The sequence below is a fragment of the Melitaea cinxia genome, chromosome 7 (genome assembly GCF_905220565.1).
Source record: "Melitaea cinxia chromosome 7, ilMelCinx1.1, whole genome shotgun sequence".
Classification (NCBI taxonomy): Eukaryota; Metazoa; Arthropoda; class Insecta; order Lepidoptera; family Nymphalidae; genus Melitaea; species Melitaea cinxia.
Genome location: NC_059400.1, coordinates 9117495 through 9136186, shown reverse-complemented (window position 1 = coordinate 9136186; position 18692 = coordinate 9117495). Strand labels below are relative to the sequence as shown.

Genomic DNA, 18692 nt, shown 5'->3' with positions numbered 1-18692 from the left:
AAGTTCGCACGTCTATCAACCCCCTTAAGTATAGATTTGTGAATGCTTTATTATATTGTTAAAATGTGAAGTTAAAACCAATTACACAATATCAGTGATAGTTTTTAAAAACGATGTAGTTACGTTCAATCAATAAACTCTTTTACTTTCTTACACTAGTCAACTAAAACGTTTTGTTGGGTTAAGTAATTAAGGAACAAGGAAACGTATAACATAATAATGTCCCTTTTATTGATTAACAATGTTTAAATGTATCTTATTTAGCTTTAAGTGACAGTAAAACTTTCAATATCTGATTATTTTCTGAAGACATTATGCTAATATCTATGGTAATATTATAAAGCTGAAAAGTTTGTTTCTTTGTCTGTTTAAACACGCTTATCCCAGGAACTACTGGTTCGATATATTATATCGAATATTCGATATATTATATTTTATTACGTTTTTACCATAGACCACAGAAGTGGTTTTGACCTTAAATTAACGAGGATGAAATCACGTGGCAGAGTTAATAACTTATAAATTTGAAGCAAAAGTTCAAATTAATAATAAAAGTTATTAATAAAGTTTTGTATTGAATTTGTAACTTAAGAACATGATGTCAATTGCTCACAAAGGTTTTATATTAAAATAAGCTTGAACGAAATGTTTCGGCTATTCACGTTCACAAATTAAAAAAAGACTGAAGACAAAGAAGAAAATCACAGTGTTATAGTCATAGGTAAGTATTAGTTCTTATAACTATATTTATATTATTTTTATTATTTGTATATATTTCATCAATATTTATATAATCTTTACTATTATTATCATTTTAATATATGTTATATTTCCTTAAAAAAAACCGTTAATTGTTAGTAATTTAAACTTCCCAAGGGTATTCATTAGTTTAATATGAAAGTATATAAGTTTTTTTTGTTCGGTTTTATCATCTTGTTTGTTTTGTTTTTCCTTTTCTTATTTTCACGTTTATTAATTTTAAGCGGGTGGATGGTCGTAATTGGCCTTTATGATTATATTTAATTCTTGTGTTGTTTTTGTAACTTCTTCTGTGCTGTATACCATCCCCAATAAATAAATAAATAAATAAGTAAATAAATAATTATTATAGTTGTGATTAAAGGGTTTAAGAAAAATAAAACAGCACAAGTAGTTTAAGACTTTTATATCAATACAAAAATAACATCAATAAATAAATAATATGAAGCGCAATAATTACATGGATTCCTTACAATTTACAAGATACTTGATCAAGATAAGGATAACGTCGTTCACCAGAAAAAGAATTCTGAGTCTAATTGAGACTGAGTAAAGGGCGTAAATACAATTTTTATTTTTGCGTTACTCGTAATAATAAAATAAGTATGTGTATACATATAATAAGCACAATGGTCCTTTATTGTATATGCAAGTACTACGTTTGAATGTAACAATATAACAAATATTATATTTCTTAAGGAGACAGCACAATAGTATTTTAACGTTTATATTCATTATGGCATTGAAATGGCGTACGTATGGTACCAAAACATTAGTTAAAGCTTTTATAACTATAAATCTAATATTGTAGTTAGTATTACATTAAATAACTAATAAATAGACGACAATGCCTCTAAACCTTCCTTTATATAAACTGGAGAGGTTTGAGTCTTATTTTGTTTACTTAAATATGACAATAATACATAACATCACTTTTCAACCTACCTATTATTTCTAAATACTGATGTGAGTTAGTTGATGTTTTACTAAATTCAAACTACAGGAATATAGGAACCCTAAGTTCAGTTCTAGATCTTTGATGCGATCGTTAAGAAGTTCATTGAAATAGCTATAGATTTATTTTTTGTAGTGTTGACAATTGTGTTTGAAAAAGAATATGCCGTGAACACATTTTATAGTTTACTATAAAATCCCAGAGAATACTGTATACCTAATATTTTTTTACGTTCCACTAAAAAGAAAACTTGAAAAAGAATAATGATTGACCGTTAAAAAGCTTTTAGCTCCTCAAGAGCAATGATATAGTACAGTTTTTATAACGATTGCATATTCTACTTTTTATATAGGCTCGACAAATTTTTATTTTGTCTTATATAACTACTTATAATATAAAAACTGTCTGATACATAATTACTTTTATATTACGCGTCAAACAAATTTACGAACCATAAAATATAAATGTTAGTACCTACTGATATATACATAAAATAAATATAAAGCCAATTCAATTTTAAGAAATATGTAAAGTGAAAAATAAATAAAGCAACTGAACATAATTAAATTCACTTAACAAGTGAACTTAAAGGAGGTCAAATGCTGTTAAATAAGTTAAAAAAAAAATACACGATTAACTTCATTTTTTTCGTCAAAATTTAAATAGAAAACTAGCCTACATAACAAAAAATAAAATCTTAAGGCACAGGTTTAGGTACCAAGATCACAATTCATTACTCTTGTAAAATGTTAGTATGTAAAAGGATTAGAGCTGTGGAATGTCAAGTTACAAACGCAAAGAATTGACTGAATACTGCTTAGTGTTGTAAAAAATCTAATAATACTTTACTAATAAATGAAAAAGATAATTTAGATTCACTAATAAAGTACAAATATCTATACAACTTTCTAAAAACATAAGCGCATACAGATAAGTATTTCTGCATTGTGCAGAATAACAATACCGACACAATTTACAAATATATTCGTATGTTAACTAAAAATACATTATATAGACAAAGATTATCTTAACGCTACTTAATAAATACACATGATTTTATTAAGGATACCCTTTGCTCTCGAACCCAGTTTTTCTGGTAAACCATATTGTTCATGACCTATTTACATTTTCCATGACCGTATTATTTACAGAGTAAACTATTTACATTTACAAGGGTCCAAATTAGGCACGACCTGCGCGCGGTTCGTCGTCATGCATAATTTCTAAAGCATATGTCTTTACAACTCATAAACTACTCTTTCAGCGATATTTATATGAAGAAGGCAGTATGTAGTCTCCGAAATTGTAAAGTGCGTTCGCGTACCAGTGAACGCCTCGAGATTTTTCATTGGAACTGCTCCAGCTTGACAGCCACCTTAAAGGTGCCATTGCGGCGTGCGCCAAGGAATGACTACTTACGAGGGCGTAACAGGACGCTAAAGCATCATCGACTATTATCGTCCCCGTTCTAGTTAAAGGTGCATAGACTCCTCGTTTTGATACGACACGACTTTTAACGACTTTTGATGGTCGCATTACGCTGCCATATCCTCTAGTAAGAAGAACATCGCCTTCTTGTACGTTTGCAGCGAATAACTCTCGCCAACCATCAGCAGATGCTAAAAGCAGAAGGTGAGAGGGCGTTGTCGTGATAGCCACACCATTTTCAGCTGTAACTTCGATGAAATGTCGCGTTGCATTCGGATCTCGATCGATGAATGTCAATACCTGAAATATTACAAAAAGTAGTGTTAGAGAAATCGTTCGTGTTTTTGTACGGAATCACTAATCTCGGAATCAACTTGACTTCTCAAATATTTTCTCACTTGTAGGAGTGAACCAGTTGTCATAGTTCAACTAATTTGGGGGATATTCAAGCCTGACTTAAACGAAACTACGCAAGTTGTGTTGATATAATTATAAAGCTTTATAGTAAGTTCGTTACATGTATTGAACACTTGTGTAATAAGATACTTATTAATAAGAACCACGTAGCTGCAAGTAAGGCAGTACGGTAAGGTTGATTATATATTTTTATTTACACTAATAAAAACAATCTCCAAGTAAAAACACTACATGAAAAACAAAATATTGAGATAAATTTACCTCTGAATACACCATTTTTCCATCATCGTCGGCAGCCAGTACTTTATCTCCTTTTTTAAGACTAGCGATGTCTCGTGGACCATTTTGCGTATGCACTATAGATCCAGAAGGAAAGCATCCAGCACCTGTACCCACCGATGATTCTGCAATATATTTTTAAATATATAAGTAAATAAGTGGAGGATTTTCATTAACACTCGGTAAGTAAATCTTAAAAATGAAATCTTTATGTAACAACTCAAGATTAAGTTATCATTCGTACTATAAATTTGTTGTTTGTTCGTCTGTCTGTCCATAAAGTATATGTAAATATGTAACAAAACGCACGACAGAAAAGTAATTATTCTAATGTTATGTGTTCGGTTTATAATAGTTAATAGTTCTTTAATAAGACAATGTATAAATGAGTATCTTTAACGAAATCTCGTAGACGACAGTAGCTGTACTCGTATACTATTTGTTACTACAAATTCAAAACTAACTTTTTAATCTCATGATTGAAAAGGCTGTAATAATGTCAATACAATTAAAAAAATATCGATACAATTCTTAAAATTAATGTAATTTGCATTCATTTAATTTGACGTAGCACGAAGCAATTAATTGTTCTTTGTTAAACACAATTTACCTTCAACAGAACCTAACTGCCACAGACGCGTAGCAACTTTGTTTAGTGGACGATTGGATTAAAGAAGATAAAGAAAAGAATCAAAAAAGATGTTTTGCGCAAAAAAAAAAACGATTTTAATCATATTTATTGTTACCAAAATATGCTTTTTGATGAGCACTGCAATAAAACAAATTCAATTAAATAGAACACATTATTTTTTTTCCAACCAACAATTGCTTAACAGAATACTGATTACTGGCTTCTCTGCAACACAGTACTACTAGTGCACGAGTCAGGGATTATTGTTTATGTATGATATTTTTAATGTATGAGTTATTTTTGTGTCCAATATAGAATATTATTATTATTATTATTATATAATATAATAACAAAAATTATGAAATAGATGTAAACAGAGATTAAGATTCGAAAATCGGAAGCCAAGAATTCTCTTGGTTTTCGGTACGTTTTTTTGGGTATTAATTGATATTCAATAAAATTTAAGTCACCACACATTCATTAATTTAATTTAATAATTATGATAAATAATAGTTACCTACCTATTAAGTGAAACAAAAATTTAGATAACATCAATAATGCTAAAATTATATCTACTACAAATTAGCACATTGATACAATTAGCATATTATACTTATTTAAAGACAAATATAATAAAGATGCTGAAAAAAGTGTATGTAAACTTATGTACGCACGTAAGAAGTTATACTTCATTGGCTAGATAACTTCACGTTGCTAATTTCTTCTTCGTTGACTAGCTAACTTCAGGGTATCGGTTTTTTGTAACGGTGTACGCGCGCATTCATTGCCTAGCTAACTTTACGTTGTTAACTTCTGCTTCGTTGACTAGTTAACTTCAGGGTGTCGGATTTTTGTGACGGTGTCCATCGTAAAAATTTACTTTCATCATTTTCGCCTAACACGCCAAAAGAAGTATAACTTGAAAAAAAAAATTTTCTACGGGGGTTGTAGGTTCGATTCCGTACCCGAGTCTGGGTGTCATATGTATATTTATTTATATATTTATATATGTATTATTTGTAAGTATGTTTATCGAAAAAAAATATGTAGCTATACCAGTCGGCTGTTACCTATAACACAAACATTAAGTTGCTTACTTTAGGAACAGACGACCGTGTGTGTATTGTGTATATATTTATTTATATTTAATTTAAAAAAAATAAAAAAATAAAAAATTATAATCAGTTAAGACGTAAGACAAAAAATGTCGCAGGCCTTTCTTGTTCCCAGACTGAAGTTTATTTGTTCATAAAAAAAGTTTATTCCTTGCAGGTAAGTCCTTTGTTATACGTGACAATCCAATAAAAGAAACACAGATTATTTACTCATAACATAATAAAATTTCGTCGAAATATATTAAGGTGTACCTAAACAAATCTTTTTCCTTTACGTTAATCTTATAACCTATGTTTATAAAAAGTATCCTTTCTACAGCAGATTACCACAACCGTAGTTACCCACTCCTTTGTTTATTTAATCATTCTAATCATTCGCGCAGAAAAACTCTTTGATATGTACGTGGAGACAACGTCTAAATGGTAAGTATACGGATTAAACCCAAGTTAACAGAATTTTTTCGCACCAAGGAATATTATTTAGAATAAAAATATAATAATAATTAAAAAAAATCGATGTTAAGACAAGCTATGCACACATCTTGCTTTTGTGGCGATTAAGATTACGGTACAATTACACGCATAAGCGGACGGCGGTGGATTACTGCAAAGGCGATGGCAAACGTTTGCGAGAGCTCGTTAAATTTTGATTTGTTGTGTAACCGAGCGATAAATTCGGTCGATCCTCGTTTACAAAACGATGGGTCGCCCTGATCGTATTACACAATAACCACACAAATTAGATTTCGTTCAAAGTCAAGCGCTTATTGTCAACATTTTGTTTGTTGTTGGGTTGAACAAATCACACGAATCATTGAAAACATGACAACCGACTCTTGCTTTTTTTTGCACACTCTTTATGGCAATAAATAGTTGGTGTTTTTTTTTCTTTCTCTTTTACTATGCCGCACCGATAGCTATATACTAAATAATCTTCCTTTTGTAGAATAATATTAAAAAAGTATGTAATAAACAGCTATATGCAGCTGTCTACCTGATTAAATCAAATTTTAAGGCTAAAAACATATCTAATATTATTTGTAGAATATCCTGATCACTGAAATAGGTCAAATACTATAGGTGCCCACTTATTTCCAAAAACGATTCCAACAAAATAGTGCTTTAATTTAAAACAACGAAATTCCTAGCTTCGTCGACCACTTTAAACTAATTCAATATCTTAAACCTGTCAAATGATTTCACAGTGGTGTGACGTAAGTAAAGTTAGGCTGAAGATGCGGCGATAAGCGGCGCGGGCGCGAGTCCGGGTGCGGGCGCGAGGCGCGCGCGGAGAGGCGGTGAGGCGGCAGGCCGCGAGTGGCCGCGCCGACCCCGCCCCGCGTGGACCACCGGGAGAGCTAGGCGGCGCCTGACCATGCTGCCGGAGTGCCAGTCAGATAAATAAACGCACGTGACACTATTCACTTAATCTCCTCGATTGATCGTACATCATACCTATGAAATTCACGACTTTGTGACCTTATACTTTGAAGGATACGCTGGTGGTATCGGTGCTCCTTTAAAAATTCATTTTAAATTTAAAAATAATTCTTACTTTTGTTTATTCAAATAAATGTTTAGTATTTTTGAACCAGATTTTTTTATTGTTGGAATAACTGGAAAACGAAACAAAACAATGACAACAAGAAATTTACTTTTAAAAATTTTAATATAATATTTTTACAAACAGTCAAAAAATTTACTGTGTGCTCTGTCTCAGCCGCAGAAAGCTAATACACTATTATTTTGATCACCATTATCACACCACCTCAGTTTTATTTATAAGCAGTTTGTGCCTATTACGTCAATTTACGACATGATTTGATATTATTTAGTTTATTCCTTGTATTTATTACTTTGCGAAGATAGATTTATACAGTCAAACAATTATCTACTGTGGCTGCAAATATAAGCCAGTATTCTTAGATATATAAGGTACGTGTGTGTATTTTAAACATATCTTTAAAAACCTTTGGAAAAAAGTTCCCTCCGGCAACGCCCGAATCTACAAATCTATCTTATTTATATCCTAAGGAATAGCAATTAGCCGCCGACATCAACGTGGTCATGCAAATGCTAAACTGCGCCGCACCGGTTATGATTCATACGCAGCCGCGCGGTGTATCTTTATAGAGCTCTCAGAGTAATAAATATTTAGTCTGCGAAAGTATCCAAATTTATAAAACTCTTTAAATGTATACCTACCGCCAGAAACGAATAACGGATGAAAAGGTATTCCGCACAGATACACACAATCTGTTATTCTTAAACAATGAATTAAAGAGGCGCCTGATTTACTGCTGCATTTTTAAAAATTTTATAGATGCTTTCTTGTCGTCTGTCGATTTCAAAAAATTTATCTGAATTGATTGATCTGAATGTACTTTTCTATTATCTAATTAATTTAATACACAAATACAGTAAGTACACCGACTTTCTAAAGTAATATAAATTTATATCTCAGAATATCGTAACCTGCTGAGTTATTGCTGTCCGAGAGTTATGACATTGAATAATAGATTAGCCCATTCATCTAAAGATGTTCTAAGTAAATTGAGTGAACATTTTATATTTAATGGAAATTCTTCAGCCTTAAATATGGTAATCGACACCATTCAGAAATCTTGCTCAATGTTGTAGTGCGTTGAACTCTATTACTATGGCTTCTTTAGAGCAAATGCCTGCACTCACTTTTTTAATTTTCGTGTATACTTAAACGGATGATTATAAATGAAAAGTGGTTAGTAACTATGAATACTCAACATTTTTGCGGTAATATGTAGGTATAATGTAAGTTGTATCATCATTTATATTATATAATAATGAAAACAATAAAAAGGAAGAAATCATCTTGTTCATTAAAGATAACAATTTTAACTATTTTTCTTTTCTCGTATATAGTATATGTTTGCTTTAGTAGCTAAATTTTATTTTACGAATATGGAAGATAACGTGTGGGAACAAGCCACCGCCGTGTGAGTCGCGGTCACAGCTTTCCGGGATGTGGCGTGCCGTGCGCCGCTCGAGCGCACATCGCTCACTCGCGCTTCTATCCGCTTCTCTTTATACATTTATGCTGTTTTAACATGCATAGTTATATACTATGCATGTAATCAACAAGTTAAATCTATATATATATGTATAAAAGCGAAAGGTCACACACTCATCACGAAATCTCCGAAATTATAACAGCTACAAACTTGAAATTTTTGGCAGGTAGGCTCTTTATAGGACGTAGATATCCGCTAAGAACGGATTTTACGAAACTCGACCCCCAAGGGGATAAAACGGGGGTTGGAAGTTTGTATGAAAGTCCTATGTTTTTGAAGTAAGAGACTTGAAATTTAAAATGTATGCTCTATAGATGGTGAGGAGGTGTCCAAATAATGCATAAGTAATTATTAGTGCCAATAGAAAATCTGTCGGAGGGCATGCTGGTCGTTTTAATGCACCTACGTCTAAAGAAGTTGCAATAGTCATAGTCGGTCAAGAATTTGAAAATAGAGATATTATTCTTCATGGGAGAGACAACAGATTGGTGCGTGTCAGAGTAGCTTATGATGCTTTGCAATATTCCCTCATATTCTGTCGTGGAGAAGATGGTTGTCAGATTAACATACTTCAATGTGATCCAATAACAAAAAAGCCTCTTAAAAAAGCAGTGTCAGCTGCTGATTTTTACAGCTATAGATTGATGGAGCGTGATGGTGAAGAATGTTTTTTGTTGCTATTTCGTAGTCTATTAAATCAATTTCTAGTAAATAGTGCGGTGCATAAACCAAGGACAAATGGCTCAGGACAGAAATGATCTGGTAGCGATGATTTTTCACATTAAAGTAAAGCATATAATGAAACTTCTTACGAAAGGTAGTATATTCGGGACAACTAAGTGCTTTATGTACTCTGTAGAAGGCAGAAGAGAGGTCTTCCTTACATACATATTCTTTTATGGCTTCATGAGAAGATTCCGAGTCCATTGACAATATAATTTATGCCAGAGATACCTGACCCCAAAGTGGATCCAGCCCTTCATGAAATCTTAACAACTATAATGACTCATGCATGGCCCTTGCGGAGTTTTTAATAGAAATTCACCAGATATGGTGGATGGCAAATGCTCCAAAAACCACCCTCGCACATTTTTAAAAGACACACAAACAGACGCAGATGACTATCCCAAATATCGAAGACGGTCCCCAGCAGACGGTGGTTTCACCAAACAATTGAACGGACAAGAAATAGATAATATTAAAAAATCTTGAAGGGGTACCAAGGTACGAAACGGGAAGATATATAAGTAGCTTTGAATCAGCTTGGCGCATATTTTGCTTCCCCATTCATGAAAGATGATAACAACGACGCCGCGTTGGCGCAACGGTCACAGCTATGGATTGTACCTGTTGCGCTGGTGGTTGCGGGTTCGATCCCTGCACATGACAAACATTTGTACTGGCCATACAGGTATTGGCCGTGGTCTGGGTGTTTGTGCAGTCCTTGTGGGTCTCCCCACCGTACCTCGGAGAGCACGTTAAGCCGTCGGTCCCCGTTGTACATGATATGTACACCTGATAGTGATCGTTACTCATAGTAGGGAATATATCCACCAACCCGCGTTGGAGCAGCGTGGTGGATTAAGCTCTGATCCTTCTCCTACATGGGAAAAGAGACCTATGCCCAGTAGTGGAATATTACAGGCTGAAGCAGCAGCAGCAGCATTCATGAAAGATACTCCTCCGTAGTTCATCTCTCAGTGCATCTTGAAAATGGACAAAGATTATATTTTAATGAAAAAATGTTATTGAGAGAATCAATAACCCTCCAAAAAATACCTCCTCATGCTTTGTACCTGAAAGTAGGTGCGCCGATAATTTTGCAACGGAATCTTAATCCACTTAAACTGGTTAAAGGAACTAGACTTCAAATAAAGACTGTACATAAATAGGTAATTGAGGCATGCATTTTTACTGGTGTGTATCAAGGAGAAATCGTGTTCACACCGCGGATTCCTCTAATACCATCAGATTAGCAAATTCAATTTAAGCGCCTCCAATTTCCAGTTAAATTGTGTTATGCTATGACTATTAATAAGGCGCAGGGCCAAACATTAGAAGTAGATGGCGTAGATCTAAGAAACGATTGTTTCTCTCAGTGTCAGTTATATGTGACCTGTTCTAAAATGTGGTCTATAGAGAAGTTTTATAAAAATGACTATTAAATTATACTAAATTGTGCCTTTTAAAATGTTATTCAGTGTGATAAGCATTTCAAGTGACTGAAATAAAAAAATAATTTGCGTTAAACATCTTAATAGTAATGCATATCTTCATAACCACGCGGACGTAGTCACAGGCAACAGTTAGTGTATTATAAAACAAAGTCCCAAAAAATATATGTGATCGATTCCCTCAAAATCTACTGAACGGATTGTCATGCGGTTTCACCAATGGAGAGAGGGCTTTAAGAGGAAGGTTTAGGGAACGGCTAAGCCGATTTTGATGAGAGTTTGACTCGAAGTTTGCCAGGAAAACTTTGTGACACACTGATTTCAACGCGGGTGAAGTCGCGGGCACAGCTAGTTATTTTATAATTCTTGTCTGTTTGTTATGCACTTCATTTAAGATTAGTATATGCAAAATTCAATTAGGAACATAGTAAGAATTATTTCTTAAACGTAGGATTATCGATTCCATACAAATAAAATAAAGAACTATGTTAATATTCCACCTCTGGTTTCTGTGTAATTGGACATAAAGGAGATGGATACGATTCCATACATTCTTGGGCCAAAATGTAATGAAATGAAAATGGTATCAATTAATGCATTTAGGCTTATTGATCCCTCGCTGAAATTAATCTATATTTTGGCTATCTGAGAGTGGAGTTATTAGACTTTTTTTAAAAGTGAGGTTATGTTACAATGTCTATAAAAAACCCCTATCACTACGTTCTTGTAGCACTAATGTTTGTTATATTTAGTGAAGACTGTTTGAAAACTCATTACAAATATTGATATACACTTGAAACCATAAATAAATATCAGGAATGGACTCAGAATGCATCGGAAAACACTAAACACGAAACGAGTGACAGACACAGTATTACTGTTAGTCAGCTGTCAAAGCTGTCATTAAAAATATGATTTATTTTAAATCAATACGAAATCGATAATCACTTTGGTTTATCAGATATTAATTGATATTTTCGCTATGAATGTAACTTTATTTAAATGCACTTTATTGTTTACAGCTTTAATTGTGCATCTAAATATCTTGAGTTAATTAACTAGTGCAAACATTTTCTATTTGGATTCTGTAATCGATTATAGTGGAATCGATACCCAAATAATTTGATGAAAACTATCTTTCTCAATTTTCTCCGCTTCTAGATTCAGAATTGAGCTGATATTTTATATTTTAAGATAAAAAAATATGACCAATTTTTTAAACCATATCTCTACTCATTACATTTTGGCTCAAAAGTCCCCATCTCCTTTGCTTCAACTTTAGAGCATTTTAGAATTACATACTCAAAGGGAGCCAATAATAGGTTTATATTAAAAAGATTCCGCAGTTCCTTTGACCGTCTGTTTCCTCATTCTATCACATGCCACAGTAATTTTTTTAAATCATATATCAATATATATATAATCATATATATATACAAAACAAAGTCGTGTTAGTTACACCATTTATAACTCAAGAACGGCTGGATCAATTTTTATGATATTAGATTTTTTGGATTTCTTTTAGTCCGGAATAGGAATGATAAGAATTAAAAACATCGGAAAATTGACGAAAAAATAAAATTAGAGAAAAACAATTTTCCAATACAAAATGTGCATGGATTTTGTAACTGTCAAACATTTAATGTTGATCCCGTCGATGCGGTAAATTTTCCCCTAAAATTAAAGAACCTATTTAAATAAAGGTTTCAAATCGACAATATATATATCCAAAATATTCGGTTTAAAAAATGCACAATAATGTCAGTAATGAAAAAGGATTGACATATACATTGGTGGTCAAATATTTATGCGTGCAATTAGAAATTTATTTAGAATAAACTAAGGAAAATATTCTACTTAAATATACAACAAATGACAAATGACCTAATAAAAAAAATCGTTAAATCTGATTATTCTGTCAATCCAGTCAGAGTCTAATATCTATATATCTTAATCTGTACTAATCTATTCTAATATTATAAACCTGAAAAGTTGGTTTGTTTGTTTGCTTAAACGCACTAATCTCAGGAACTACTGGTTCGAATTGAAAAATTCTTCAGAGTAGGAATACATAGGAAGACTATTTTTTTCCTCAAATCAACGTTGGTGAAACCGAACTTGAAACTTTTCAGAATATACCTAAAAGTGTAATTACTATTAATAATGTAATGACAAATAATTTAATTAAAAATTAAAAGTGTGTAGGTATAAATATCGCATTTTTTGACTTTTTTATTTTGATATGCTCTGCTTTTTTATTTGCATTGCAAAAATATCTAGTCTATGTTTTTTAACATTCTAGCATTCGCCTTATTTTCAATTTTTTTTTTTTATTCTGAATAGTATTAGGAAATATTTAAATATGAATTAAATAATTTTACATTTCGTAAGAAGTGCGCTTGAAAATAAGACCATATAAGTATATTGTATTCTTTTACTAATAATGATTTCTTATCAATGTATAGTGACTATATTGAACACAAACTTAAAAACAGCTTTTTGTAGAGTGTACTGTGGAAATCGCTAGAGCTCTATATAGTGTTTTTCTGTTAGTGTTATGTAGCCAATTAGTGCTGACATTTGCAGTTTATTTATTCACGCAATTTTTCAATTAATTTAGTCTCGGTTTCGCGATTACTTCGAGACGGGATCGTCTAGATCGGGTCGCGTTCGTCCTTCGGCGTGTCGTGACCTGCCTTTGGTCACGCCCCATTTACGCGCGCCTCCTTCGTGTTAAACCATTTTAACTACTCATCACATTGGTTTTTAATCCACAAATTTTATATTTTTATTTCTGTTCTCGTCTACCAACCTAATTGATTTTATTAATTCTTAATGATACATTTTTATGTGAATATAAATGAACATACCTTGCATTTTCTAACTTTTAATCTGTATTTATAGATTACACGATTCAATGTTATATATGTGTGTATTAAATAATAGTAGTTTCAATACTATAAGTTCATTATTAACCATAAATACTAACTTACTCCAAGAGTACATAAATGTCACATGCACATTTGAGCGCGTTGATGTCTTTTTAAGCTTTTTAACGTTGGTGATACAATGTTCATTCGATAAATGATTTACTTCAATATATGGCATTTAGTAATTTTAAATTTAAGTATTTAAGTACTTATTTCGCTATTTTATGTATAATAAAGTATATCGGCAAAATAAAAAATACAATTGGTACAAAATCTCCGCGACCAATATTTTTTAAATAAGAGATTGAGCGCGTAAAAAACGGAGACATACAAAAGAAACAATAAAGAGCAGCCAATGAAAATCAATTAATTGGAACCATTATAAAAACTGGTCATATTATTGGCGCTGCGATGATCCAGTGCGATGCTTTAAATTAATAAACGAGATCATGTCACGAAGCAGGTTCTCTTGTTGTATTTATAATAACGCAATCGTTTTAGAACCTTAACTTACTGCCTTTATTTTAAGCTCATTCGAGTGATATCATTTTAAAATTCTTTTTATTTGCGATTTTATTCGTAAAACTGTAAGTTAAATGTTTTTAATTGATTGTGTAGCTACCGATAACAATCTCGACATTAAACGGACCTTTAATTGTTATTACCTCACTTTTCAATAAATCACAAAAACAGCAGTCGACGTTTTCAATGTAAGTTGGTTATAAATCAGGTGTTCAAAATAAAAGATCTTAATAAAATTTTACTTGAAGGAAATAAATAAAATAGTTTTTGTGTTATTTATGGCGCGAACTCATAGCTATCAATGCAACATACATAAATTAATTAAAATTAATGAACTGTTATATTTTTGTATAAAGTAAACGAAGACAATGAATACCAGAGAAAACCGTGCACGTTACGGCCTTGACCCCTATAAGGTCGCGGCCGACATATATACCCACATGAATTATTTATAAACTCCAAATTAATACTATAACTTTTAAATCGAACAACGGCATACATGAAAAATCATAGTAACTAAACTGTGACCTATACAACTCCAGCGGTGCTACAATGCCTAATTTTTTTGTGGGAAGGTACCTACGCCATGTTTATGATAAATTATTGAATGGGGGCTACACCGCCGCCGTGTGCGCCATGTTAGAACTTGTAAGTAAACAGATTTTTTATTCAAATATACTTACTATTAGTTTATATGTACGTACTACTTATCTTTGCTGTATTTTTTTGAGATTGTAAAATATGGTTAGAGATACTAAAAAAAGCAAATTTTGCTTTCACGTCTAACTATTATTAGGTAAATATTATAATTATCGTTTTTAATAATATTAAAATTACGTACAAGCACCAGATTGCCTTAATAATATCAAAAACATGTTCATACATACATATAAATAGTCGTTTCTCTCATCGTTATGTTGCATACACACTTATAGCTATAAGTAGCCATTGAATCACCGGCGTAATTATAGAAGTGGGGGATTGGCTGCGATGTGGCCACGTTAGAGAGGGATAAAAATATTTCAAAGGTAGGGTGCGAGGAGGACGTACGCTAACAAGAGGCTTGTTCGTCCGTTTGATCGACACCGCCGGAGAGCGGGCGCGGGAAGCTGTCTGAGATGCATTCTTCTTGTAAAGCTCAACTATATATTTGGCCTGCGTAGCCTGTCCCGTAGTCCACATTATACAGTTATGTACCCATCAATTTTAAAAACATTAAACGGTTCTTAGTTCTTTATTGCCTTTCAATGTTAAAATCAATATTTTTAATTTTTAAACTTTGGATTACTATTCTTGCTTTATGTTAATATAGATTTTATCACTCTTACCCTAGTACATGAACTAGTTACTAGAAAAAAAAAATATTACTAAGTGTCACTATATATTAATTTTAACTAAGTCCATCATAGTTGAAAAATTAACGTTTTATAAGGAACTATTAAAAATAATTTTACATCATGTGCTTACAACGACATAAAATATTTAACGTACCTGTCTTCACTGAACAGTGAATGTAAGATCGGCTCTCATAAAAGACCCAGTCGAAGCCGGCTTCGACGGCGAGACGTGCCAGCATTCCGTTCTTGCTATGGTCGCGGTCACTCGTGGTGAGGTCCACAGCCCTACCCTCGTAGTGTAACGAGTTGTCCAAGTGAGATCTCTCCTCATCCCAGCCCTCGATTACGCGCAAACGAACTCCAGGCCACTGGTTCATCACACTGATAGCTAATGTGTTCAGTTTTTCTTTGCATCGCTGTAAAAGTAGTGATTGAAAACGTTAAATTAAATAAAATATATGCATAAAGTATCTGATTACTATACAAAGTTGTCAAGCTATGGTATCTTATAAAAACTTAACTAAATAATTTAACCTAGTGGTCGCCCGGTGGTCGAAATTCGACCATAATTAATTTAAATTGTAAGTTTGAAAATTATTAAGGTTCTGTTGTCGAAGACTATCTTATATATAAAATTCTTGTGTCACAATGTTAGTTACCGTACTCCTGATGAATGAATGTCTTACTAAAAACAAAAAAAGGGTGTGCTTAAGATCGCCCGATCACACTTTTCGTTACACTCTCGTCACGTCTTCACCAGCTTACTCTCCAAGTTAAGTGTGCGTAAAGAAGTTTTACTTCGAAAAGTTTTTTAATTAAAATCATGCGCTATGATTAGCACGCGGAAACAATTCAATTTAAATTTTCCGCTATATCTATTTGTGCAGATATAGTTACTGACAACAGATAATTTTATCCACTCAAAACCTGCCTGACTACTACTTACCTATTAATTTTTTAGTATTCTTATCGTAACAAATTAAATGAAGATGTGTAATTTAAGTAAGCATTTAAAAACAGTTTTAAAACGTCTTCTATATTTACTACAAATAAAAGCCATCTTACCTAAAAATTTAATTGAATGAAAATGATATATTCGGCATTTTCGAGTCATATTGAGATAGCTTTGTAATTAAATAAAGAATTCGTATCTTAATATGAAAACCGTTTATCAAATATTAATAAATAGAATTTTAAGCTGAGACAACATACATTACAATACAACGTAATATTACTTACAAAGCTAGTATTTTTCGTTTCTAATTAGCTGGCACTAAAATTTATTTTCTCCGGTTTACAATTTAAATAAAATTTTATCTTAATTACGTTTTGTAAATATATTGAATTAAAAATAATTTATTTAATATATAACACTGTTTTAGCATTATAAAATCAAAATCACAAAATTTATTTATTCAAATAGGTTTCAAAATAACCTTTGAATCGACATTACACAAATAAAGTTTTTTTTTTATTTTTAAAATTGAAGCTACCACCGGTCCGAAATGTAGATTCTGCAGAGAAGAACCGGCAAGAAACTCCGCAGTTACTCTGTAAACATATATATATAGACTAACTGTACCCTGCACGCGTTGCTACGCTTTTTTTTTTGGTCGTACCAACTCAGAAATCTTTGTGGGCTCATGCACAACACTTTGTTGAAGATTAAAAATTAACAAAATATTATATTTGAATTTAGAATCTGTTATTTTTATATGATTGTTCACTGTGCTTTTTCATTTTCGTGCCAATGCATTGTTACATATTTTGTGATATTAAAATGAAGTGGGGTGATAAAGAGAACCGAATCGCTGTGATTGCATTACAAAAAGTAGGTATGGGGCCAAATACAATTTTAAAAACTCTTCATACGCTTGGTATTTAATTTGTAAAATGACGATTCGAAAGTGTGCTTGGGGCCTATTTGAATAAATTTATTTTTGATTTTGATTTAATATCAAATGTTTGTGTACCGGGCTACTGATAGGTACAATGCCTCAAACCTCCTTTGCTTGTGACCGAAAAAGATCTGGCCGTCCATGTAGTGTTCTTACGAAAAAGGCGATCGAAGCAGTAAGGGAAAGAATTCGAAGAAAGATAAGTACCTAGAACCATGTCGCGTATTTTAAAAGATGACTTAGGTTTTCAGACTATAAGAGGCGCACTGCTCATTTTTTTATTCATAAATTAAAAAAGGATAGGGCGGTAAAATCAAAAAAATACTTAAGCGGTACACAGAAAAAATTTGTTTACGGATGAGAAATTTTTTACAATCGAGCAATTTTTTAACAAACAAAATAACTGTATATAGGCTCAAAACTCTAAAGAAGCTTCCCAATTAGTCAACAGAGTACAACGTGGGCATTATCTGACTTCAGTGATGGTATGGTTGGGTTAACACCCCTATAAAGGATAACTGAGCCATATTTTTGTGAAAAATGTATCAAAACAGCGGCATAAGTATACCAAGATACCATTCTTGAGAAGGTAGTTAATGGCCTTAACAACACCGTGTTCAATAACCAAGAATGGTCCTTTCAGCAAGACTCGGCGCTGGGTCATAAAGCTCGATCTACCTAATCTTGGTTAAAAACCAACGTTTCGGACTTCGTCAGTGCTGAAGAGTAGCTATCATCTAGTCCCGATCTTAATCCGCTGGATTGTGATTTATGGTCAGTATTAAAGAGTATGGCTTGCTCTAAATGCTATGATAATTTGGAGTCCCTAAAACAGGTTGCGAGTTCGATCCCCGCACATGACAAACATTTGTATTGACCATACAAGTATTTGCCGTGGTCTGGGTGTTTGTGTAATCCTTTTGGGGTCTCCCCGCCTTGCCTCGGAGAGCATATTAAGACGTCGGAGACCACTTCGAATAAGTTATATATATGTCGAAGAGTATGAATACGGAACGTCAAGTGTTTGACTTGGGTGTATTCAGATAATGTCAGTTGTCAATTATCAGTCGTTAGAGTAGTACTTTGTAACAATATTTACAGCGTCTATGTATACATTTTTTTTTTGTTTACGCAGGGGAAATCTTCAGAAGACGCCCAGCTCTTTCTCAAGGTAAAACCGGGTTATGTGGAATCCTT

General features: G+C 32.6%; 1 protein-coding gene across 1 annotated transcript in view; it reads right to left on the bottom strand.

The window, feature by feature from the left end:
- Positions 1-2974: 2974 nt before the first annotated feature.
- Positions 2975-18692, bottom strand: part of LOC123654985 (tiggy-winkle hedgehog protein) — a 47026-nt gene continuing 31308 nt past the window's right edge. The window contains exons 2-4 of the mRNA XM_045590836.1: positions 15752-16013; positions 3821-3963; positions 2975-3442 (exon numbers count right to left, since the gene is read on the bottom strand). Coding sequence (XP_045446792.1) covers positions 2975-3442; positions 3821-3963; positions 15752-16013 — 873 coding nt within the window. The remainder of the gene's footprint in view (positions 3443-3820; positions 3964-15751; positions 16014-18692) is intronic.